The sequence below is a fragment of the Strigops habroptila genome, chromosome 3, assembly GCF_004027225.2.
Source record: "Strigops habroptila isolate Jane chromosome 3, bStrHab1.2.pri, whole genome shotgun sequence".
Lineage (NCBI taxonomy): Eukaryota > Metazoa > Chordata > Aves > Psittaciformes > Psittacidae > Strigops > Strigops habroptila.
This window is the reverse complement of record NC_044279.2, coordinates 16,182,563-16,207,364: the sequence shown is the minus strand read 5'-3', so window position 1 is coordinate 16,207,364 and position 24,802 is coordinate 16,182,563. Positions and strand designations below refer to the sequence as shown.

General features: G+C 40.1%; 2 protein-coding genes across 4 annotated transcripts; one reads left to right on the top strand and one right to left on the bottom strand.

Annotated features, from left to right (window-relative positions):
- Positions 1 to 1,044: 1,044 nt before the first annotated feature.
- Positions 1,045 to 3,847, bottom strand: TPRKB (TP53RK binding protein). Its single transcript, XM_030479617.1, has 5 exons — positions 3,748 to 3,847; positions 3,295 to 3,519; positions 2,440 to 2,562; positions 1,975 to 2,151; positions 1,045 to 1,166 (listed from the first exon to the last, which is right to left on the bottom strand). The coding sequence occupies exons 2-5, from the start codon at positions 3,433 to 3,435 to the stop codon at positions 1,080 to 1,082; spliced, it is 528 nt and encodes a 175-aa protein (XP_030335477.1). The 5' UTR covers positions 3,436 to 3,519; positions 3,748 to 3,847; the 3' UTR covers positions 1,045 to 1,079.
- On the top strand, positions 3,827 to 13,669 carry LOC115605349 (putative Dol-P-Glc:Glc(2)Man(9)GlcNAc(2)-PP-Dol alpha-1,2-glucosyltransferase). 3 transcript variants are annotated; one of them, XM_030479615.1, is made up of 4 exons: positions 3,827 to 4,018; positions 4,320 to 4,517; positions 7,180 to 8,244; positions 8,323 to 13,669. In XM_030479615.1, the coding sequence occupies exons 1-3, from the start codon at positions 3,854 to 3,856 to the stop codon at positions 8,233 to 8,235; spliced, it is 1,419 nt and encodes a 472-aa protein (XP_030335475.1). In that variant the 5' UTR covers positions 3,827 to 3,853; the 3' UTR covers positions 8,236 to 8,244; positions 8,323 to 13,669. The 3 variants fall into 3 exon arrangements, with proteins under 3 accessions (XP_030335475.1, XP_030335474.1, XP_030335476.1); XM_030479614.1 differs by having other exon boundaries at positions 7,180 to 13,669; XM_030479616.1 differs by having other exon boundaries at positions 3,836 to 3,985; positions 7,180 to 13,669.
- Positions 13,670 to 24,802: the final 11,133 nt, after the last annotated feature.

Genomic DNA, 24,802 nt, shown 5'->3' with positions numbered 1-24,802 from the left:
CTAACTAGGACAGGTTTTTTCTTAAACAGGATGCCTGCATGTGTTTAAATGATAGTCATGCAGAGCTGTTGGACCTGATGACTACTGGAAAACAATATTCTTTTTAGTTCCTATTGATGGCCTTTAACACTGGTTCAACCAAGCAAGTTCAGTGATCCTTTCAGAATGCTATGGAAGTTGTATCGACAATTTAAGTGGATAAACTTAGGGTGAAAATTTCTCTGCGAGCTCTGCACCTGGAACCAGGCCCTATGAAGTCAGCATTACCATGCATAATTCAGTGTTATGTAGTAAAAGCACCTCTCATTATCCTTCAACGCCGACACTTAGATACCTCAGCAACACACCAGTAGCTCAGCAGCATGCTGCATCTGCTAACGTCAGACTGTCAGGTGCTACCACCACCGCAGCATCATCCATGCCGACCTCATTCATGGTCCTACACATCCCTGACACCCCTGCTCCACACTGCTCCAGCACTGGCTGCCACAGGGCCCTTCCTGTTCCCAGTGGGTGGGCAGTGACTGTATCCCATTAGCAGAAAGAGGGAGGTGCTGCTTATAGTTAATGGAAACTTTCCTTTTCCTAGTCCATCAGCAATATTTCATGCCACAGAGACGCTTTTTCCGGCAGCAGTATAATTAAAAGGACATCATCCATCGGGGTGCCAAAACAAAACAAATCAAGGGAGGACTAATAAAAATGATCTACAATGTTTGAATCCTATCTGCACCTAGCAAAATATTTGATGAAAGAGAAGAGTAGGTAGAGATTTCCCAGCCTTCTGTTTAGATCAACTTAAGGTACTGGCAAAAGTGATTTTTTTAATCTTGTTAAGGAAATGGACAGAAATGCCAACAGAAAATTCTGCTTTGCACGGCAAGATTTCTCTCTGTGCTTAGAACACAGCTCTGGTTACCTCCATATTCAACCTTGCTCATTTATGATTAAAGCTCAGATATCATCAAACTGCTCAGTACTACACCACTTTCTCTGAAATGCACAATAAACTGCAATGAAATGTTTTTACAGCTCTAAAACCCCTTCTTTTCCTTTAAAAAATTTTTATTTCCACATTTTCATATAACGTCTTTTGTTGACATTCTGCAAACAATACTATCCAACAAGGTGCCGATTTTTTCTTCCTGCGGAGTAACTTTGTACATCTGCAGAGAAAAAAAGAGTAAGAAAAACATAAAAGCGGTGTAAGGAAGAAAAAAATCATCACATGTCTTCTAAAAATATGTACCCAAGATTTGCCCCTCTCCCCCACTTGTTACACTGGAAATTTTAATCTTGTCATAACTGCAAGATAAAATCGGGACTAAGGAACCAAGCAAATTCTGAAATGGCAAGACATAAAAAAAGCTAAGGAACTGAATGAGAGCAGCACTTTTAGCTCCACATGTTGTATGCTATGATTTGTCCAGTTTTATTCATGTCTCCCATCATTACTTTGACCAACACGATCAAAATTATTCAAGTTACTTGAATTTTAAGTTACTTGAAGTGAAACACATATGCTTCAAGATACTTATCTAGCATATGGTAATCTGTTAAGAGCACACATGCCCCAGTGCAGCTTCTAGCAGCTAATCAACACATTTGTAGTTCAGCCACCCATGCTGGGACTATTTATGTGCTTAAGATTATGAAACTGTTCAGGACTGGAGATTTATTTTTAATTAAATGAATATTTGCCTGACAAAACAGGAAGCAAAAGTGCCTGAATGGTAGGCAGCAATCTGGAACTTATTTTTATGTTCCAACTTCCTGACGATGCTGAGAATTTGAAGACTTAAAATTTGTGCTATTGGGGGTCTGACAACTAGAACTTTTTCAACGTAAAAAAATTTTAAGTAAGAAATAATCAAGTTCACTAAGAACAAGTTTCCAGTTGTGCTAAAGAAATACAGACCCTAAGGCAGTTATGTTCACTTTTCTCCACACCAGTCATCAATTTTGGCTACATACCTTTTTAACTCTGGCAGTGTCTGTTAGTTGGGGGAGTTCATCCAGAGAAACCTGCTGGCCTTCTACCTGAGATACTATATCTCCCAGATTCACAGTTTTTTCTTTGTCCACAACCAGAACAATGAGCACTGCGGTGTCACTGTCTGAAATGCCAAACTTTTTAAAAGCATCTGAAATCTAAGAAAGGATGAAAAATAAGAAAATATTATGAGTCACTTTCTCACTATATATGAGCAAACTTTTCAGTGACAGGGTCAAACAGACCAAGAATATAAATTGTCAGTTTTACATTAATGGAATTCTGACAAGCTACAAGAGATAACAATGTCTTAGTGTTATTAAAAATAGCTGTAACTTCTATTGGTAGCCAGGTAAACAGTTAAATGAATACATATATTCAGTTTGGCTGCATGGATCTTGGCAAGCTTCTCTAGCAATAAAAGGCATTTTTTCAGTAAATCTTACATTGTTGTTTGGTGAAAGGCTGAAAATAATTTCTGCATTGAGAGTTCTGGTCTTCATTTTTCCTATCCTTTGTAGATGAACTGCTTTGTTGGCTGCCACAAGAATCTGAAAAGGATCTACAATCTGTAAAGCACAATAGAAGAAGTCAAACAGAAATTTAACATCCTATTTTGAACTCTGAAAAAAAATCCTGACCACTAAACTTTGATAGCATGAGTTTGCAATCATGGAAGTGAGCAAAACAGTATTCTACTAGTTACTTTAGCAATTCTTGCTCTTCCAAAGTCATGACTGTTTCCTGTGTGGGGTTATATTTGACATAAAGATTACACTCTCTCAATCAGGTTACTGAAATCTTTTGAAAAAAGAATCACATTAATAAATCTTCAGTCAGTAAATTTCCAGATTATTTTTTTCATCTTCCCTAACTACTGCTTCGCTAATTCTAACAAAAAAGACTAGATTGAGAAACTAGTTATGGGTTTAAATGAGAAAAAAGGCTCCAAATATTAGATCTTTGACAACATTATGCACTTAGAACTGCATCTCACAGATGGAAGTAGATTTAAATAGCTCCACCAAGCAGGATGTGAAGTGAACCAAGACAACAACTGTTTTGGCCAATCCTGCCAATGCTCTTTCTTTTACACAGATGAACCCTTCCGCTGTACGACACCGTAATGAAATCAGAGGAGGGGCATTTGTGCAGAGAAAGCGAAGTAGGTGTGTAGCAGCAACTCGTGTGACAGTGATTACAAGCACGGGTCGTTCTTCACCGAGTTCCCACAGAGGACTTCCACGCTGCGTTTAGAACTGTAAAGCAGCACAAACGGGAGACCACAGGCACTCGCTCACCATGGCAGGGTTTATTAACGCTCCTTCGATGGACCCTTCCATGGCCTTTTTCCTTAGAGCAGCCGCATTTTTCACGTGGTTGAAGAGGAGGAGCGTGACGGCGCAGTCAGGGAACAGCTCCAGCCGATGCGTTAACTCCATGGCGCAGGGCCGGCCCGGGAGCGCCCAGCAGCACCAGCCCTACACCATTTGCCAGAGCAGCGGCTTCACGAACACGCACCGCTCCTGTCTCGTACAACACACAGTTTTAATAACACGCCACCATTCGCAGACAGTTCCCAACGCTTCGCGGAGGGGAAGCCCCACGCCAGCGGCACCGCGGCCGGAAGCACACCGCGCCTCCCGCCCGGCCCGGCCCGGCGCTCCCCTCACCCCTTCCCGCCCGACAGCCGCCGCCCGCGCCCGGCTCCTCCCGGCCCGTCCTGGTGTCCGCCGCCCTCCGCAGCCCCTCACCGCCGCCCTCCGAGCGCCTCCGCCGCGGCCCGCGCCGCCAGGCCCCTCCTCCCGCGGCCAGCCCTTCCCGGAAGGGCGGCCCCCTCCCGGCCGCCCCGGCGGCAGCATGGAGCGGTCCGAGGCCTACGGCTTCTCGGCGGTCTTGAGCGGCGCGTTCCTGCTGTCGTGCCTGGTCTTCGCGGCCGTCAACCGCGGGCAGCGCGGGCCCTACATGGACGAGGCGTTCCACGTCCCTCAGGCACAGGCTTACTGCCAGGGCCGCTTCTTGCAGGTGCTGCGCGGGGCCGCCCCACTCAGAGCGATGCTTTCTGTGAACGTACCGCGGGCGTTTCGAAAAGGGAGTCATTTGTGGTCGTTGTTGCCCAAAACGCTGCTTGCTGATTCTGTTACTTGGCGGTGCAAGATGCGGAGTGTTCAGAAGTTCCGGTCTAATAATGCCAGCAATGCACCAAGCATCCAGGCTAACAGAACGGGGCGCGGGTGGGCATGGTGTAGTGTAACCCGCTGTATGTCTCGGGTCCCCTTTCTGTGTTATAGCAGCCCCGTAACCTGTTTCTCTCTCCCCTTTGCAGTGGGACCCTATGATTACTACACTGCCAGGCTTGTACCTGGTGTCGGTGGGAATAGTGAAGCCCGTGGCGTGGCTCTGTGGATGGACGGGAAGCGTGGTGTGCTCTACAGGGATGCTCAGGTTTATTAACCTCCTTTTCAGTGCTGGGAACTTCTATTTATTGTATTTACTTCTGTCCAAGATCCATCAGAAGAATAAGGTATGGTGGAAATAGAATTCATTTTACGTACTTGTATGTTTTATGCACTTGCACAAGCAATTTTGGTGCCTCTGTGTATATTTTGTTATGTATGTGAGCAAACTGTCCTCAGTTTTATATAACTGCAAGTAGTGCTACCAGTTTGGCCAAGGAGGCACGTTCCTTTTCTCCGTTTTTTGTTTTGATTTTATTTTTTTAGTGTCCTTTTTTCTCTGGCAGGGTGCAGTCCTCTAAAAATTTACTCTTGTGTGTAACTGTAAGTAGTCCCATTGAAATAAAACTTATAGTTAGTATGCATATAGACTTACTATCCAAAGGTCTGAATGCTCATCTAGTTGGAATTGTTTAAGACTCTTCAGGAAACTTCAGCCACCGAATCCTGAGTGAAGCCCTGTAAGCTGTCTTTAAACTGAAACCTGTTCTTTGGAAAGATACCAGGTTTCATACCAATATTTAAAACCAAAGAATAATTCAACTTGTAAAGTGGAGAATGATTCAGGTTGGAAGGGACCTTAGAAGGTCCACCCTTCAGCCCAAAGCAGGCCAGCCCTGAGGTCAGATCAGGTTGCTCAGGGTTGGGGCCTGGAAAACTCTCCAAGGATGAAGAGTGACTGCACAACCTCTCTGGGCAGCCTGCTCCATGACTGGCCTCACGGTGGAAAAGCTTTTCCTTACATCCGGTCTGAACCTCTAATTTCAGTTTATGCCTGTTGCCTCTTGACCTTCCACAGTCTACCACTTTGAGGAGCCTGGCTCCTTCACCTGGTGATATTCTCAGAGGTATTGGTAGGCTGCTGTTCAGTCCTCCCAAGCCATCTATTTTCCAGACTCAACAAGGCCAGCTCCCTCAGCCTCTCCTCTCAGGGCGTGTGTTTCCACCCCCAACTGTGTTGGTGGCTCTCTGCCATTGCTTCAGTTTACTAGTGCTGCTTTTTTTGTATCACAGGGCACAAAAGTGGCCGTAGTATTGTAAGTGCAGCCTAACAAATAGAGCAAAGAGGGGTAATCACTTCCCTTGGTCTGCTGCTATGCTCTTGTTGATGCAGCCCAGGAGGCTATTGCTGTTCCATCCAGGGCATGCTGCCGGCTCATGTTCACTTCATTGAACAAGGCCCCCAGGTCCCTTTCCACAGAGCAGCAGATCCTCAGCTACTCTGTGTCCAGCCTGTATCATTGTAGGGATTTCTTGCTTTCCAGGTGCAGAAATTTCTGAACTCACTGAATTTCATAATATTTCTGTTGCCCCATTCTATGTCACTGTGGTTGGCAGCTCTGCTCTTGAGCATGTTGCTTGGTCCCACGAGTTTAGTGTCATCTGCAGACTTCATGAGAGTGTACTCTTGCTTCCTTCAGGTCATTGATAAAGATGTTAAAGAGGACAAGTCCCAGTATAGATCCCTATGGTACTTTCATTGTTACTCTCCTTTGGGTAGAGTGTGACCAGTTAACCAGCCAGCCAGTTCTTACCTTTTACTCCCCATCCAGACCATAACAGTTCAACTCAAATACAAGAATATTGTATATTTAAAGTGGTGGGGAATCCAACATGGCAGAGGGTAAATTGTGATTAAAAGGTAAAATCGGTGATTAATGGCCTATTTAAAATCTTTCACCTTAGTCAAGTTCTTCAGTTTCACTTTTAACCATAAGAACATTTTTCCTGTTCCCTGATAACTGAAGGATTCCTTTAAGGAAAATTTCTTCTGATGTATTTTCTTACAGGAGATTCTTCATGTTTAAGCACATAATAAGACTATACAGACTTGGGTCAAATTCAATAAATTGTTTCCACTTTTGGAACACTTAATGTATGCTTTGAAGTGGAAATACAAATGTAAGAAAACAAAAGGTTTTATGACAGTAGTCTAAGCATTAGAAAATGTGGTCGTATTGTTGGGTTTGAACTCAGCATTTTCTCTATTCCTCTTTTCTGTAAGGTGGTGACTGGCTGTTTCACCTCATGCCACATCATTCAGAAACATCATGCAACATTTTTTAATGTTGGGAATTGCATTTCATCATGTAGTGAGTGGGATAATCGGGAGGAGCTTTTAACTGCATGGTCTCCTACCGTCTTTGAAGTTTATTTTCTAACTCACAAATTATAATGAAGATAAACGATAAAAGCTGCACCAAAGACCAGAAACTTTGAACTGGCCACTCTGTGGACTGGGTTCAAAAGAGGCAAGAGTAAAAGCATGGAATGATGTGTTCTGCTGTCTCACAAACGAACAGAATCTTGACGATGAGATTGCAGGGGCATAAAACATTGCTGGTTTGCTGGTTTGTTGTTTTGGTTTTTTTTCTTGGCCCATTAGCTCTTTTATCCAAGGTGTGGGAGCAATTATACTCCCACAATGATTTTAATGGCACAGATATGTGAACACCTGACATAGGAAAGAAATTTTCGTTGCGTATTTTTAACTCGCCTGCAGTAATGTTCTGTACTAACATTGTGTAGTCCGACACTGCATTAACATAGCAGGAGGTTAACAAAAATACAGCCTGTGTGCTTCTGCAGTAATGGAACCAAAGAGCATAAGAGATACTATATTGTGTTAATGGAACTCTCAAGAATTGTACTCTTTATTGGGGGTTGGTGGTTTGTTTTATGTTATTTTTGTTGAACATTGCTAACCACATTTTTCTGCTTCTTCTCTAGGCTGTGTCTGGTTTCCAGAGAATCTTGTCTACATTAACACTTGCAATGTTTCCCACCCTTTACTTTTTTACATTCCTTTATTATACGGATCCAGGATCAGTATTTTTTACTCTTTTTGCCTATTTAATGTGCCTTTATGGTAACCATAAAACTTCAGCTCTCCTTGGATTTTGTGGCTTCATGTTTCGTCAGACGAATATTGTGTGGACAGTTTTTTGTGCTGGAAATGTTGTTGCAGAGAAGCTAAATGAAGCCTGGAAGACAGAGTTACAGAAAAAGAAAGATGAAAAGATTTCTTCCAGGAAAGAATCATTTTCAGATTTGATGAGAATATTGCAGTTTCTTATCAAATATCTCACATCACCTAAAAACTTAGTTACACTTACTGCTTTAACTTGGCCATACATCGTATTAGTCACTGGGTTCTTTGTCTTTGTCTTCATCAATGGTGGAATAGTTGTTGGTGACAGAAGTAGCCATGAAGCCTGTTTGCACTTTCCTCAGCTGTTCTATTTTCTGTCCTTTACTGTCTTTTTTTCATTCTCTCATTTATTGACCCCTTCTAAAATCAGGAAATTCCTTCTGTCATTACGAAAGCACCCTATGCAGTACAGCTTAATCACTGCCATCTCTTTATTCCTGATCTGGAAATTTACCTATGTTCATAAGTATTTACTAGCAGATAACAGACATTATACATTTTATGTCTGGAGAAAAGTCTTCCAAAGACACGAGCTGGTAAAATATGTATTGGTTCCAGTCTATATATTTTCTTGCTGGAGTTTTGTTGATACACTAAAATCAAAATCTATATTCTGGATCTTAATGTATTTTGTATGTTTATTAGCAGTCACAGTTCCTCAAAAATTGCTGGAATTTCGTTACTTTATTTTGCCATTCTTAATATACAGACTCAATATTCCATTTCCATCTCTATATAGACAACTGCTGGAGTTGGCTTTTTATATTGCTGTGAATGCCATAACTTTATATATTTTTCTAAACAAAACATTCCAATGGCCAAATAGTGATGAAATTCAGAGGTTTATGTGGTGATTTTTTTTTGTTTGTTTGTTTTTTTAATAGCTTCATGCTGTTAGGAAAACCCAGTTCTGTTTCAGGTCTGTGGACTCTGAAATGAAGTAATATGTTTTTCATTATGTAAAGACTTCTTTCCCCAGTTGGAATTGGGGAAGTAAGGTATTTGCTTATACTCTTGCAGCTGAATGTGAGATCTGATATGTTGTAATGTGAAGGTATTCCATATATTGAATTTATGAGCTCCTGGAATTAAAAAATTCAATATGAAGGGGAATTTGAGCACACCTTTCTGTAATTTATGTGAAATAAGAGAGATGTTTATGGTGATTTTTCATTATAATAGAATACTATATAACGTTTTCTTGAGGATATGACAGTTTGTATGTTTCAGAGGTTTCTCTTTAAAACAAAGTATATCAATGTTTAACATTTTTGTTACCTCTGGGTGCATATTTACTGCTTGGATCAGGCCATTTCCATCTGGGTTTGCTGGCAGCCAAGGTATGAACCACTACTAAAGTATAATGTTTTCAAAACCTCCTACATGCCACTGAATTGTCATGATTTTTTTTTGTCGACAAATGCTTACATGAGTTTTGCAAACAGAATGTAGGCTCTTAAATCATTAAAGCATTTTGAAAATTTTATTTCAAACTGATATTTAGAAAACACAGTGGAGGCTGTGTGCATGTACCCTCTTCGGGGGAATAAATGTTATTGTACAACAAAAGATAAATTGCAGTTGATAATGTGACCTATTAGGAGGGAAGTAATTTATATATGTCAGAATGAAGTACGTCGTTACACAGTGGAATGCAGTCTAATGAATGCCCTTTTAAATAATCAAGCTTTTATGTCCTGAGGTTCTGTGTTCACAGGTTTGTACTGATGTAGGATATGAGTGCACTCCCCAGTTGAACTGAGCGTTTCTAAGATCTTTGACATGTAATCTTAAAGAAATACTAATGGCATTACTGCATTGTTCTTTTAAATGTTTTTCATGTATATACAGATCTAATGGAACTAGGGAATATATATTTTGTATTACAGAGGTAAAATACAGTGCGTGTATGTATATATTTTTAAAAGCATCTAGTATATTATCTTGAGAATAAAAGAAGGCTGTAATGGTTCCTGGCAGTAAATGACTTTAATTAGGCTCAAAAATATTTGATTGCTTAAAGTTAACTATTAAGCCGTTTTATAAATATGACTAAACCATGTGGCAGGGGAGGGGATCCAAAACTTCACATGCTGTGCAGCATTTTTAAATTCTTTCTTGTTCTGTAATGAAAAGACTGCTGACAAATGCATGCAAACATATCATACTATTGCCATGCCAGTCACTCTGAAATGGAATTATTTCTCAAAAGGTCAGTACTGTGGAGTTATTTACTCAAATTAGTACTGTCATGTTTTTTTTTCTTTTCTTTATGCAGATCAATGTCCCAGCTCTGATTCCTTCCTGTACTAACACTATGAAGAGTGTGGTTAACTCAGGTTCTCCTGTCCAATGTCTTTGCAGCCTGCTTCTTCCAAGGAAACCTTAAAACCACTCTTCAATGAGTAGGTTTATTTGTATTGAATTTAAGATGTTTGCTTCTTGGTCACTGTTTGCTTCTTGGCCTGTAGCCAGATTGTTAATTTGTTGATAATGTGTGTACCATAGGGAGAGCCATTTTTGATCACTCTCTATTTGATTCATCAAGTTGAAGGGACAAGAGAAACCTGAAATGGGATACTTCTGGAGGACCCAGCGTAGTTCTTGAGGGGTCCAGAATATTGTCTTGTGTTGTAATTTCAGTATGACAGTTTTGGGAGGGGAAGTCTTGCATGCCTTCTGCTTCCAATTTGGTTTTTGTATGCCATGCCAGGAAAAATGTAAGCAAGGTAGAGAGCATGTGCATTTTTCAGTACAACTTCATTTGTGTCCTGGAATATTAGTACTGAGCGAATTGGAATGATAAAATGGGAAGGGATGGGCATCTGCTTAGAACTGTGAATTATCTTCTAGATCTGTTTTCTTTTTTGGCTTTATGAAGGGGAGCAGATGTTCATACACTTCATAAGATTTAAAAATTCCTGTGCTTACACAGTCCACAGGTGTTGTGTTTTGTCCAGCATGTCTTTTGATACTGGTGTCTGAATGCCTTCAATTATTAACAGTGTTATGAGACAGTATTTATGCTTTCTCCTTATTCTTAACAGAGATAACAGCCATGTTTCAAGTGGAAAGAATCGAGTTTAAATATGTAAAACTTTAATGCATTTATTTTGTAAAGAAAAGCAAATACAAAAAGCTCCCAGATTTAGAGCACAGTGCCTTTCTGATGAACTCCGCATCACAAGGTGCTAGAACAATTACATGTAGAGAGATGTTTGTGAACTGTTGGGGTTTTTTTAAATCAATATTATGCTGTAATAGTTTATCGTGGGATTTATGTATTTTGATTTAGGAGTACAATTATTCTCAACATATTAATAAAGCTAATTTAAAAGCAAGCTGAGTTGCTATAAGCTTAAATTAAAGTGGAAAGTCCATGAATTAATGTCCTAAAACATGAGAGGAGAATTTATTTTTAGAGTAAAGGTATGTTTTCACTTTTGGTGATGAACCACAGCGACTTTGCAGGAAATATTCAATGTTAGCTTGATTCAGTCTCAGAAATCAAGATAATTGTAATTATATCATTATTAGTCATAAAGAAAGGGCTCCTAATTCCATCAACATCTCTTAGAAACTTGAGAAATATCAGTAGCAGTGTTTAAAACTAGGTGTAAGAATTAGTTAAACATCCTTTAAAATGATGGAGCAAGTATCATAGATAATAGGAAGGAATTCTTCACTATAAGGGTGCTGAGGCGCTGGCACAGGTTGCCCAGAGAAGCTGTGGCTGCCCCATCCCTGGCAGTGCTCAAGGCCAGGTTGGACACAGGGGCTTGGAGCAACCTGCTCTAGTGGAAGGTGTCCCTGCCGGGGGCAGGGGGTTGGAACTGGGTCAGCTTTAAGGTCCCTTCCAACCCAGTGTGATTCTATGATCTTTTGGAAAATGGATTTTAATACTTTGCTCTGGAAATATTTCCGTTGTGTTTGTTCATAGTTTATTCTTCTCAAAGGCTTGCAGAAAGGACTGTGTTTATCCTGGGTTAGGTTGCCAAGGTCTTGTGGTTTCAGTGGAACCGTAATTGCTTACTTTAGGTTAATTCCTCAGCAGATGTCAGGTGGCAATGAAATTACTTACAACAGCATTAAAATGATAATTTATTGTAAATTTTATGAATCAGCTATCCATTTAGAAAAAAAATTGCACTAATTTGTTGAAATGTCCAAGATGAAACCAAAAATAGCATAGCCAACCTTTTTATAATCACTGTTTAAAAATAAAGGCTCAGGTTCAGTTTTTCTTGGACAGAAAGGTGGTAATTTTTAATAACTGTCATAATAATAAAGAGCTGAATAGCCACAGCATGGCTGAATTATTTTGAGGTGGGAAAAAACCACCACAAATAATTGAACACATTGGTTTTTTTTATTTTAGTTAAAAATCCGTTGTTATTTGGGAAGATAGGAAGTCTGCTTGATAATCCTGTATGCTGTGAACTGTATTTTCTGTTATTCATGAGCATTCTGTGTTTCGTTCCTTTAAAGTTCTTTGGCAACATGCGTTCGTGTTCAAGATTAGGATAAATTTTACACAGAAGCAACATGTACATGCTGAAATATTTTTCTATCATCTGTTACTTTTCTTGTGAGTAGATAAATCAGATGAATTGTTTAGAATATTGTAGTAAAACATATTCTGTAGTCTCTGTGGACAGAGTTGCTATTTGTCCTGTTAATGCAGATCTGACCGTTTTGTTTTCACAAGGTGGCAGTCTTGTGCCATCTTGTCGAGGTGACCAACTGGTCAATGCAAAGCTGCTTGAAATCATAACGTCAGGGGTGATTTCAAGAGATAGTCAGCAAGACTTTCTGAGAAAATAGTTTTCTTTAAGTTTTCTTAGAAATCTTCAAGTTCTCTCATGGCTGATTGCTTGGTTTAGTACCTGGTATAGCTAAAATATCATTGTATTTAATTTGAAATATACATCATACATTAAGTTTTAGGAGAAGAGCAAGTTTTGCTCATCTTTAAAGTTTCCTATTTTGACTTTTTTGGTATTTGTGGAAATTTCATGTCTGGTCTGAGCGAACAAAATGAAACTTGAAAGCTTACCGTTGACGTGGCGTCACTGTTTAAACAGTGTAGTTGCTTAGAAAATTAGCAGATTTCCTTCTGCTGTTTGATTATTAAATTTCACAGCATTCTTATTTTCTTCACATACTCATTCTATTGATTGCTGTCTAAAAAGAAAAAAAATTGGAGGACAAATTGAGGAAAGCAGAGTAATTATACTTCTGAGACAGACACATGGTGATTTTCTGAAATAATCTTTTTAGTTGGATGTTGCACATACAAAATATAAATGCTCCGATGTCTGTTGGCCCTATAGTAGTTGACATCCTGCATTTTAAATGTGTCATCTAGTTTTTGTGAAATGAAAAAGGGCAAAGCCAGAGTCTGTGAAAATTACTGCTTCCAATTATCTCCAATTCTTTGACTATATCACTGTCCTATTTTTTCTTTCCCCTGAAATACTTTGCTCTCCTTGCTTATCTCATGTTAGATAGGATGTTGGGTTTATTTTTGACTCAGTGGAGTTTGTATGTCAGCTGAGGCATCTTTATGGGAAAACATCCTTCTTAAAAGAATGCTTTAGATGGATGCAGATAATTGGTTTTACTAAGAAGCATCATTTTGCAAACAAAAAGAATCTCTCCATGAGAGATTGCACCTAGCTAGTGGTGTGTAGCTAAAATGCCCTTAATTTGCAAGTTTTTGTGCTTAATCTCAGAATATGCTCAGGACCTCATGCTGTTCCTTCCAATTCAAGGATAGTTGGGATATGAGGTGCAGGAAGCAAGAGGAAAAAGATTTGTACAGATGGTTGCCATTGCAGTGCTGCCGTAGCTAGGACTGCGCAACACTACCAGGAGCAGAAATGAGTGGGGTGCTTTTGGGGGTTTTGGGGCACTGCTGTATTTAGCAGTGCACTGTGACTTGCTAAAGTGTGTGGTGATATGGGACAGTTGTTTGACATATACGAGTGGTAATGTCTTCTCCAGCTGAAAGGAGAAGCTGCTTGTTGCTAGAGCTGACCCTGAAAACTTGGGAGCTAATTGTTTTATTGACAGATGTTTTGGTACTTACCTGTGGATCTGTAAATAAAAACTGTTCTTTACTGTGTTCAAGAAATGTTGTGAAGTTCAATTTACTTGGATTACAACCGGGTGTCAGGAACAGGGAGGGAGTTCCTTCCATTTTCACATTGTTAGTTGCCCAGATACTCCAGTGTTCTTATAAAGCAAAAATTGTTGTATCTTAAGAAATAAACACTTTTAAAACAATGTCTTCATATTGTGCTTTATATCCTGGTTTTAAGTAGATGTAAGTTAATATCCTACACATTTGATTCAAATTGGTATGAACTCATATTAATAGTACCAGCGTACTCCTTTTCAAAGATGTAATTGCAAAGTTTCCGCCCTTAGTTACCTTCAGATCTTCTCTAATGGGACCAGATTTCCACGTTTTCATATCAACCCTCCTAAAAGTATTGTCATAGAAATATTCTTGTGAACATAAAATGCAAAAGGAATGGTTAGGGCAATTATTGCTGACAAGAGTCTCTAATTTTAGGGCTTCAGACCTGCACGTTTAATACATGTAAATCATGCTGCATTTTCCTGTGTTCCCATTAAATCTCAAACAAAACATTCCCTGGCTGAATTGAAATTTAAATGACAAGCTTGAAAAGAACAAAGGAGACGCAGTCAGGAACATCACCGATTTCAGACACAGCACTTCACCCTCTGGGTCAGTGCTGTGCAAGTGCCACAACATTGTTGGTGGGAGTAAGCACATCATAACTATAGTGCAGGCAAAGAGTAGTGTGGGTGTTTTATACCTAATGTTTTCTTTGTTGCATATAGGATTCCTTACTCACTGCTCTGTGCACTCCTGTGCCACTGTAGCGCTGTATAATTTTCATTATCGAGAGGATATTTTTACGTCCACAGTCCACTGAGATAGTGGTGAAGGTGGGAATTCATCTGAAAGACATCTTGTCAAGCTACCTTTTAGTGCCATCTACTAATGCTAGAGCACAGCCTCTTTGGGCAGGGTGCTTACGTGAGCTGGGGAAGACTCACGTAATCAGAGATTTGGGCTAGAATGACCCGTGTTTGAGATGATTTTCCTGGCAGCCACTCTGCTAGCTAAATTTGAAAAGTTTAGACCAATACACCATGTTAACTTGCTTTAAAGTCTCAAGAAGCCTTGTAGAATAACCTTCCCTGTGCAGGTCCAGTCCCCAGGAAAAGAACCACGAGCATGACCAGGGATAAGGAAATTATTTCCTAGCTATAGAAAAGAGTTGTATTATGTTGCTAGAAATGTACTAGTGCACATTTGCTTCAATAACTGTGAGTTTTATGCAATTAATTATTACTAAGCTGGATATTTCTGCATTCTTTTCTGAAGCAGGAAAGAATGATCGTTTGCTTAAAATAAAAAAGAAATTAAGTGCTTTCACATTTCTTAAGAATTAAGAAGAAAATATATTTGGGATTTTGGAGCCATCTGTTGTCTGAGAGGAGCTTTACATTTGCCTTAAAGACAAATACTAATAATTGCCCTCCACCCTCCTTTACTGCTTGTAAAATATACGTTGCCTAAATTTTGGAGGCGGGGGGAAGAGAAGGGGGGGAAGAGAAGCATTACAATGGCCTGATCCAGCTGTTTGTCTGACAGGAGGCCACAAAACTACCTGGGAATTCCACCAAGGAGGGAATTAGTTTCCACATTATGTAAATGAATCCTGTAGAGTTTAATATTTTGTAGCTGAAATGGAGCACATCTTCTGAAAATACACTCTATGTAAAGCCATCAAGTAGTGATGAATTTACTGTATCCTTTGACAAGCTTTCTCAGAGATTAGTTACGTGTACTCTCAGGAAACTTTTTGCTCTAGTTATGAGCTTTATGCTACATCTGTGCAAAAATAATTCTCGTTTTCCTCTTCTGCCTGTGCATATTCACAACATTTATAGTGGTATGTGCAGATCACAGCCCAATAACCTCTTAACCTACCGAACTACGGAGACATGAGGACTCTTGTGCTCCAGATTGTTTTTCTCTGGCTTTGTTTTCAGCATACGAAGAAGCATGATCATCGGAATCGAAGACTGCACAACTCTTTTGAGCCCTTCTCTTTTTTTGTAAGGAAGAAGTATCATGTACCTAGACCTGTGTACCTTGCTTTGTTCAGTCAAAACAAGTTCTTAGTTTGAAGAGCGTGTTGGCTAACTTGTAGGAGAAGCATCACTTTCTGACTTGCAAAGTCATGCTAATGGAAAAATCAGTCCAAAATAAACATATTAACAATTCCCATAACAACTGCTTTCATCTTGCAGTGAAGTGGCTTGAGATATACACATCGGTTTGTAGGAATAACCAGGGAGAAGCAAGCAGAGTTAGGGCATGTGAAATTTCAGTTTGGCCAAGCAATTTTATGATTTGGCTGTTTCTTGTAGAGCTCCTTGGAGTTAAATTCTTATGGAAGTAAATTTAGTCAATTGCCTACTGTCTTGGTCTGTAAAGCCAGGGCTAACTTGAGACATCATTACTTTGTGGAGTTTGAGCACAAAAGTTTTCCTTTTCTGTCCAGTTTAAAATGGAGGTATTCAGATGATAAGAATGGGTGGCTCTGGAGAAAGTCCCTCTTCCCTTTTCCTCAGGCTGAGTAAGCCAAATTGCAGTTGCCCTGATGGGACTTCAAGTACTCTCTAATCCATGGAATCACCCTGCTTGAGGGCTAGCGGGCTTTAGGCTTTGTTTTAATAAACTATCAGATCAGCTAACTTGGCAAGAAGCCTTTGATTTCTAAAAACAAATGAACACCACCACCACCAAAATCAGTGGGCACATTCCTTTTGCACTTTCAAATCCTAGCTTTATAATTAAAACTTCTTTGTGAATAAAGAGTCTTTCTGGAAAATAAATGCCAAACCTACTAGCAATTAAGGCTTCTGTAAACCTTGGCATACAATTATGGCTTAGATCAGTTAATGTAAGTTGTTTGTGGCTGAATCTGAGTCAAAGATGTTAAACACCTGCAAAGATTCTACCTTGCTATTTAAGTCCCACATAATAGAGTACATGATGTTCCTGAATTTTCTTGCCCATCATTTTGTTGGAGAATAAGCAAACAAACAAGAAAAACCTTTAAGTCAGTTATAACATCTGATAGTCTGCAGTTACTTGGCAAAAAGCTAGCATGTCAAAATCAGCTTGTAGTCATCACCTTTCCTTTGGTAAAGAGCTTCAAAAGATTTCTGGTAGCTTTTGCTGTGATGGATCTCATGATAAATGTTCTTCTGCCCTCTTTGTGTTTTGTTTCACAATGCAAGATTCTCTTTCCTGCGCTTGGCTCTATTGGCTGTTAGATGAAAAATTGATTTGGGGGTCTTTTATATTGAGTTAGAGAAGTGTATATGTGGGTAGTGAGTGGTACTTGGACCAAATGAACCTATACTCTGCAGTCAAAATGCAGACAATGGTATGTTTTGACAGAATACATGCAATACTTTATTTTCTCATTAAATCTAGCATAAAGTAACCGGGATACTTTGGTATCAGATTTAACCTTTCTTGTTGCTCTGCAAGTGTATAGTTATTGACAATTTCTTTGGTGCTTTGAACATTGAAAAAGGTAATTACAATCTAACTCTCTTTTCCATTACCTACACACTAAGTTAATTGAAACTGTAGTAAGTAGAACTTCATGAGATGGATCTATTTTCATTTCAATACTTCATTCTCCAAGGAAATTATCTAGAGGATTTAAATCAACAGGAACTACACTCTAAAGAAATAATAATGCCCTCTTGAAACACTCCAGCTGCATGCTCTTGGTCTTACAACCTGAAGGAACAGGCATAAAGACCTTAAAGAATTTTTAGATTTGGTATATTCATTAGAATGCATAATGATAAAAAATAAAACTATATATTATGAAAGACTACTTTTTTGCAAAGCTACCATCTGATATTTACAACAACGAAACAATACAGGGAACTACAAAGCTGAAAAGATTTTTTTATAACAGATTGTTGCTAGTTCGTATAAGGTAGAAAGCAACCATGCACCAAATCTGAAAAGGTAGGATGTAGTTGTGCAGGTGATCATCTGCATTTTTATGGTCCTAAATACCTTTACAAATCTGATCCTTTCCTTTGAACCTTCATTAGGACTTCTGTATTTTGATAACAAATAAGAGAACAAAGTGAGGGGTGTGCCTGGGTTGCAAGGAGGAGAAGAAAGATAAAAGTAATGCTGTGTATGCTTGCAGGAAGCTTGGGCCAGGAGTAAATTCCATGGTAATGGTAACCCTCCTTCAGCCTGGCCCCTCAGCCTCTGCTTTCATCCCTCTCTAGGGTGGATGAACCCACCCCTCCCACTGCAGACGGTTCCTCTTCTTGCTTGGCTGTTCTTCCTTTGGTGCCACCCTCTCCTCTCCACATATGCACATACTACAGACTATCTGCAGTTGTCCTAGCCACCCCATTCTTGCTGCTGAAAAACAAAACTCAGCGCTCATTCAGGCAAGGATTTTAAGAAATCTAGATGTAGGCTGTACTTATCATCAGTTTGGTGGGATAGCACCAAAAAGACTTGCCAGGGAAAAGGAGGAATGTATAATCATCCTACCCTGGCTGTTAAAGCAAAATTTGTAGAAGGGGAATTTCACTTGTCCTGATTTTCATAGCCATAGTAGGGCCTCTCCAGATGATTGATCCTTTTTAGCTAGGATGAGCTAACAGCCCTTTTGCCCTGTCCTGAGAGAAAGGTTACAAAGCAACTGAGCTCAGCAGACTGCATTGCTCCACCCTCAAAAAGCAGTAAGGACAATCCTTAAAGTACACATTATTGTTAGCCCAGCCTGGCTTCTTTGTCTGGGATGTTGTGGTATTAACATCTGCTCAACCTGGAAATGGGTGGCTCTTTAGTAACTCTAAAGCCAAAGGGTGCTTTTTGATGTTTTGTGAACTTATAAACTATTTGACTCTTATTTGAGTTAATACAAATTGTGTCACTAAACCACCTATGGAAGATGTTTTCAAATGCAGACCTGTAAGTGGAGACAACACATATGTATAGTAAAGCAAAAAAAAGGTGAAACAGGCTGTCATAGGTAGAAAAGTTGCTCTTTGCACCTTTGATATTGTTGCTAAAGAACATCAGAGCAGCACAGAAATGGGTGTCACCTTCAGTATCCTGCAGCTGAGGTAAGAGCAGAAGATCCAAGCTCCAAACCACACCAGCCTTCTACAGATTGAGAGAAGACCAGAAGGAATAAGCAAGTAAGTAGAACTCATCAGACCCTGAATGCTTACAAGAAAAGAAGACCTAGAGACAGACTGATATTTGCTAATATTTGTATGTAGAAGTGGGAGATATAACAGGAGAAGAATCAGGAGCCTGACAGTGCTGTGGTTTGAACCAGATGTTGTTGGAGCTGCTGGTGGCAGCCTGAGGAGAAACATGTCCTGCTCCCTCCCACATTCCTCCTCTCCTCTAACATTACAATGATCACCTAAAAATGCTGTAGCAGCTCCTGAACTGCTGCTCTCAGAGCATGCTCGCTGCCTGCTGATAGGAGCACATAGTTACCCCATGGGATACAGGAGCTACGCTTCTAGCTGCTATATGGGTAGCTGCAACTACCTGCTATCACCACTCACCTCTCAAGTCAAATTTTAGATGAGAGATTTAAATGTTTTTGGAAGGAACTAATGTTCATGCGGAAGCCCAGATGGATGTGGAGACAGAACACATGTTTGAATTTTCCTAGGAATGTCGTCTTTCCCCAGCTGAAAGTATGGCTTACATAGATTAGAGGATTTGGAAAAAAAAATAGATAGGATTTCCAGATGCTTTACAGCCTCCTTGGAAAAACAGCTACAAAACAGCTGGAAACCTCTGTACACTGCACAGATCAATCTGACAGTACATGGGCATCCCAGGGAACATCCCAGGCATGCTGGGCTCACAGCTCTGCATGGTGAGGTACAAATACATGTCTTTCTGCTTGGAAAGGCAGCATGGAGACATGGCAGTCACTGCAACAAGATGGAGGGCAGAGGTGGAGATGGTTTTGCTTGTGCTCACAAGGGCTGTGGCCAAGGGTGAGGTACAGCAGACAGTCATGGGATGGGAATGAGGAATGTCAGTGCAGGGCAGTAACAGGAGTGTCATTCCCTGATAATATGGCAGTGGTACAACTCCTGAAAGTACAAAACTTAATGTGTAAGTGAAGATTTTATTTAGCCCAGTATAAAACCACCAGTGAAAAAGAGGATTCTCCAATTGTTATTTTAATGGCCATACAGGGATAACATAAATCTGGTGTCCAGAAAAGTGACTACAGGAGACTCACGAAACTAAAATGCAATGTTAGCAAATGTAAGATTTTCCTTTTCTGGGGCAATTTTCCTTCATGGAAACTTAAAATAATTGCTGACAATTTAAACCCTGAGCAGGTAGGTGACCTACTGATGAAAGCCACAGGTCTGAGAGCTCCTGATTCAAACACTGACATTTTTCGTTCTTCACCTCATCTATTACTGTACAACATGGATAATAAGGAAAAAGATGAGACCTTAGCACTGACTCTGTCATTTCAGTTTTTCAGTTCATTGCAAATAAGGCTGTGTTGCTCTTAAATACCCAGAATTTCTATAGTATATTGCTATTAGAAACTGTATTTTATTATAGCATTTCTCTAACACAAAACAATCCTGCCTCAAAAGTAATCATTTTCTGTTGAATGAAAATAAAATGCTGGAATGCTTGGAATTGCCTAAACAGAACATCTTGAAAGATGTTCCTTTATAAAGCTGTTGCTTGTTTCTTTTTTCCCTCTCCTGGAGAGTCAGAATTTCATTACAAGTGGCACATGTTGTAATAAGTCATATCTGCTCTACAAGTATCTGTGCTTACCATAAACATGACCCAAGGCACATTAGTCAGCCAGAAAGAGCTTGTCAGATAAAGCCTGTCTGCAGCAGGACAGAAGATGCTTACTGGAATTAAGTGAGTGTTGGGGTGGTCCCTTCTGCCACTGCCACTGCACCTCCAAAGGCATGTTAATTAAGCAAGATGCAAAGAAAATAAGTCTGTCATGTTCTTTGGTCAGAATCCAGGGAGAGGTAACAGCCAATGGCTGAACTGGTTTCCAAAAGCTTTGGTTTGGTTTTGGTTTAGGTTTTGTTTTGGTTTTGTTTTTAAATAAATTGTTTAATAGATATCAGCTTCCTTGAAGTTAATCTTAAAGGATAATTTAACTTTCTCCTTTTTCCTTTCTCCTTGTATTTAGCTCCTCCTTTGATACATTAAGTGTATCAATGGATCAGCTGTTACGAGTGTATCTATCTCTCACAAATAATTGTGACTATGCAGCTCAGGAAGAAAGAGCTTTCTGATCCCATGGGATTTAAAACAAAAGAATATACTTGTACTCAAACTGATTAGAATTTCTATAACAGTTATATGCAGGTGCGCACATTTTTCATAGCTAAAATCACTCCGATTTTGATCCACCTGACCAGACACAAATTACTGTAATTGAAGCTGATGGTGACACAGCGATCAACAAAGTCCTAGAGTTTCACTGTTAATGTTACAAGCATCCATCAGAATAAACTTGCTGGAGGCTCACCTGTAAGGATGCAGAGGCAATTGCTGTATCTGGCTCAATCTGTATCTAATTCTGATTTACCTATTTTACTGCAAATTCTTACGTTACCCTTAAATCTAGTAACAGTCATAGTACCTTGCATCTACGGAAGGATTATTGTCCAGAGGAGGGCCATGAGGATGATAAGGGGGCTGGAGCACCTCCTATACAAGGACAGGCTGAGAAAGTTGGGGCTGTTCAGCCTGGAGAAGAGAAGCTGCGTGGAGACCTCATAGCAGCCTTCCAGTATCTGAAGGGGGCCTACAAGGATGCTGGAGAAGGACTCTTCATCAGCGACTGTAGTGATAGGACAAGAAGTGATGGGTTTAAAGTTAAATAGCGGAAGTTCAGGTTAGATATAAGGAAGAAGTTCTTTACTGTGAGGGTGGTGAGGCACTTGAACAGGTTGCCCAAAGAAGTTGTGGATGCCCCTTACCTGGCAGTGTTCAAGACCAGGTTGGACAGAGCCTTGGGCCACATGGTCTGGTGGAAGGCGTTCCTTCCTGTGGCAAGGGGGTTGGAACTGTACTATCTTAAAGGTCCTTTCCAAACCATTCTATGATTCTATAATGCAAAGAGAAACTCTATGTTCTATAATTAAAAAATAATTGTATCTTCACGTTTATTTCTCTCTACAAACTACAACTTCTCTTTGTTATAGTGTATACCAAAACTTTGCCAAAGTATTCTTTTTCTACAGAACACACCTTCCCCAAAATAATAAAGAATTTGCCTAGAGCATCAGGATTCCAAAGGAAGACTTGGGTAACTCTAAACATTGTATTTCTAATATAAAATAACAAAGACTTGCAAGAAATATTAATTCATATTTAAATGCTGCCTAGTAACTGGGAGCCTACATATATGCACTAAATAAGCCTAACTGGGTTAGAAGATTGAAAAGTTATCAATGACTGGTATGTCTACAAATTGATTCACTGTTTTAGTAACAAAGCCTGTAATTGACTTTGGGGGAAGAGAGATAAATAGTCTTTGTGTGGGAGATTAAAATTATAGTAAGTAGCACTTTGCAGCTTCTATTTTAATCAGCTACAAAACAGTGAAAAAATGACCTGTATTGTATTGTGTCACCATCTCTACAACACTTAAAAGCCACATTCCCAGAGCTATTTTTAAAAGCACAAAGTGGAGGAAAATAGAATCAGGTTTGACAAGAATGTGTGAATAGGTGGGGAGCTGTGTCAGAGAGACCTGATTTCATATCTCCATTTCCTAATCTTTGCAATAAGGATAGGGAAAGGTTTGCTTTTCATTTTAATATGAAATGAGTGGTTCCCCCTTGAGGTGCAGGAGGCGCGACCCATCGTCCCTGTACCCGGGCTCCTGCCCTGAGGGTATCTCCTGTAAGTGCCTGCCTAAGAGACTGGGATGGGAGAAGGCACCATCCTCTCCCTGGGCCACGGACACTGAAATTTCCCTCTGGCCTTCATCGCGGTGCCCTGAGAACCACAGTGGATTTGCCCCATGGAGACGGAAGAGCAATACAGAGCCTTTCCTGGAGCAGGATTGCTGGCTGAACAGGGAGAGCAGAGACATGTTTTTAAATTACCTCCCGTTGCCAGCATGCCTGTTGTCCATAGGTCTTGCCAAAGTGAGCTTTAAATAGTGTCAGACGGCTTATACAGACTAATGATATAAGTCTGTGTTAATGTTGGCACTTGAGCTGCTTTGTTTCTAATGGCTGCTTCGTGTTCTCTGCCAGCTGAGACAGGAATAACACAGCCATGACCCTGGGCACTGGCTTGAAAATAGGATGATAGTAAACTGACAGGAGAAATAGGTCAGGAAGAACATCTACTTGCATAGATATCCTTTGTTTTGGGAAAGTGAGTGAGTACCTTGTGTGAGTCTACAGTGCAGTTGGGAGGAGTTCATGCTGTCTGTCTTTAGGGCCCCAAACCAGGGAAGGAGATGGAAAGCTGGTCTTGGTGGGCCCTGGTTATGGTCGCTGTTGGTGATACCTCCTTTGGGACATTCGGTGAGTGCATTTCTAGATTATTATAAGTTTGAAAGAGTCATTTTGCTGTAAGAGTTGGATGGAAAAGAGAAAGATATCCCAAAGAGCAACCTGCATTTGGGAATGACTATCTCTCTCCTGCAAACCTAAGATCTTTTGTTAAGAAGATCAGGGAAGAAAACAAGTTGATGTTGGTACTTGGTGGTGTTTATTTGGCTGCAGCAGGATATAGAGCCATCCACTTACAAATCACAATTTTTAGCATGGGTTTAATCACTCAGCTCAAGACAGTCACTACCAACTATTTATACTTTTATGTTTGACAGAAACTCCTTCCATTCCATCATATTCCATCCTTACTTGCTCAGCATCTCCTCCTAAGAGCTTGTTTTGCTACAAAAGCTTTAAAGCGGATAACTTAGTGCTTGACTTGGTGACTCATAGCAGGGTGTTTTGTCTGAAAAGGATGTCATTTGTCACTGGCAGCTCTCAGGTTTGCCAGATCCTTCTAAATTTTGGTTTCTGTGCAGATTCCAGTATTCTGCAGATCTTGCAGAGCACTCTAAGATGCCACCCCCGCTCCCTTTCCCATGCAGAGCTGATGTTTCACCCTGCTCACTTAACGCTTTCAAAACCTGGGTGTGCCATATTTCCCTGCATAGCTGCACACGCTGCATCTTCATACAAATATTTGCCTGCCTCTGGGCATACAAGAGAAGAACAAGGTCACCCTGATGACTGCATTTTGGTCCCTACAGTGAATTTTCTCTCCAAAAGCCACAGGTGCTCTGGCCACTTGGAGCTCTCAGTGACAACCTGAGTAGTTACCAGCTTCCAGAGTTTTCACATCCCATGCTCAGCTAGTTCCAAGATTTTCTGAACTTTGTTTTTACAAGGACTTTTCAGACAAGCCGTTGGGCATGTGAAACTACAAGTAACTACAGGAATGTTTCTGCGGAACACAAGAGTTCCTTTAAGTATGTTTGTACAGAATGTGAAGATTTCATAGACCTTACAGTAAGTGCCTTGTGTTAAAACAAATTCAAAAACCTGTCTATGAGGTCTGTCCAGGAAACCTTAACATTATCTTTGAATTTAGTTCTGGGACATGCAACAAGGTGGAATAACTTGATTTGGCCCACTGGCCCGAAAGATCAACACTTAAACTCATATTGATACACTTGCATGGACTGACAGTCAGCATTTGGATAGTCCTTTCCTTGTATTACTTTTCCTCCTCTCCTTTTTTTGCATTAAATTTCCTTCTTCTCCTCTACCTAAGCTCTGAAAGCAATCTTCTATGAAAATCAGTAATGACCAGAAGACCAGGAAAATGTGTCTTAGCACTCAGATGGAGTCATCTAGTCCGTGGGCACTGTAGTCTGGCTGCCTCTAAAATGTTATTTAAATCTTTTGGTGGTAGTAGTAGTACTAAAGCTTAGTCACATCTGTGTCTCCTAACACCACCATTTATTTTATGTTAACTATGTAAAATAGTATTATACAGTTCTTTTACCAGAGCTATCACACCTTGCAATATGTGGACCGCCTCTGCAATTTAATGAAAAGCAAGTTGGAAGTTTCAACAACTGTAATTTTCTGAGAAAATAAAATATTTTGTTAAAAACCTTGTCCATCAGCTCAGCCCATGACAAGACATTTCAAAACTCCCTTTCATGTTTCTCTTGACATGAACTGCTGTTGAGAACAGTGATTTGTGCAAACACTTGTGGTGCGGTGACATTGATTCACCACATATGATCT

Coding starts and splice junctions, on each gene's coding strand:
- TPRKB (XM_030479617.1), bottom strand. CDS start 3,435: ATGGAGTTAACGCATCGGCTGGAGCTGTTCCCTGACTGCGCCGTCACG. Junction 2,563..3,294: donor CGTTAATAAACCCTGCCATG/GTGAGCGAGTGC, acceptor TGTGCTTTACAG/ATTGTAGATCCTTTTCAGAT. Junction 1,167..1,974: donor ACACTGCCAGAGTTAAAAAG/GTATGTAGCCAA, acceptor TTTTCTCTGCAG/ATGTACAAAGTTACTCCGCA.
- LOC115605349 (XM_030479615.1), top strand. CDS start 3,854: ATGGAGCGGTCCGAGGCCTACGGCTTCTCGGCGGTCTTGAGCGGCGCG. Junction 4,019..4,319: donor GCCAGGGCCGCTTCTTGCAG/GTGCTGCGCGGG, acceptor TCCCCTTTGCAG/TGGGACCCTATGATTACTAC. Junction 4,518..7,179: donor AGATCCATCAGAAGAATAAG/GTATGGTGGAAA, acceptor CTTCTTCTCTAG/GCTGTGTCTGGTTTCCAGAG.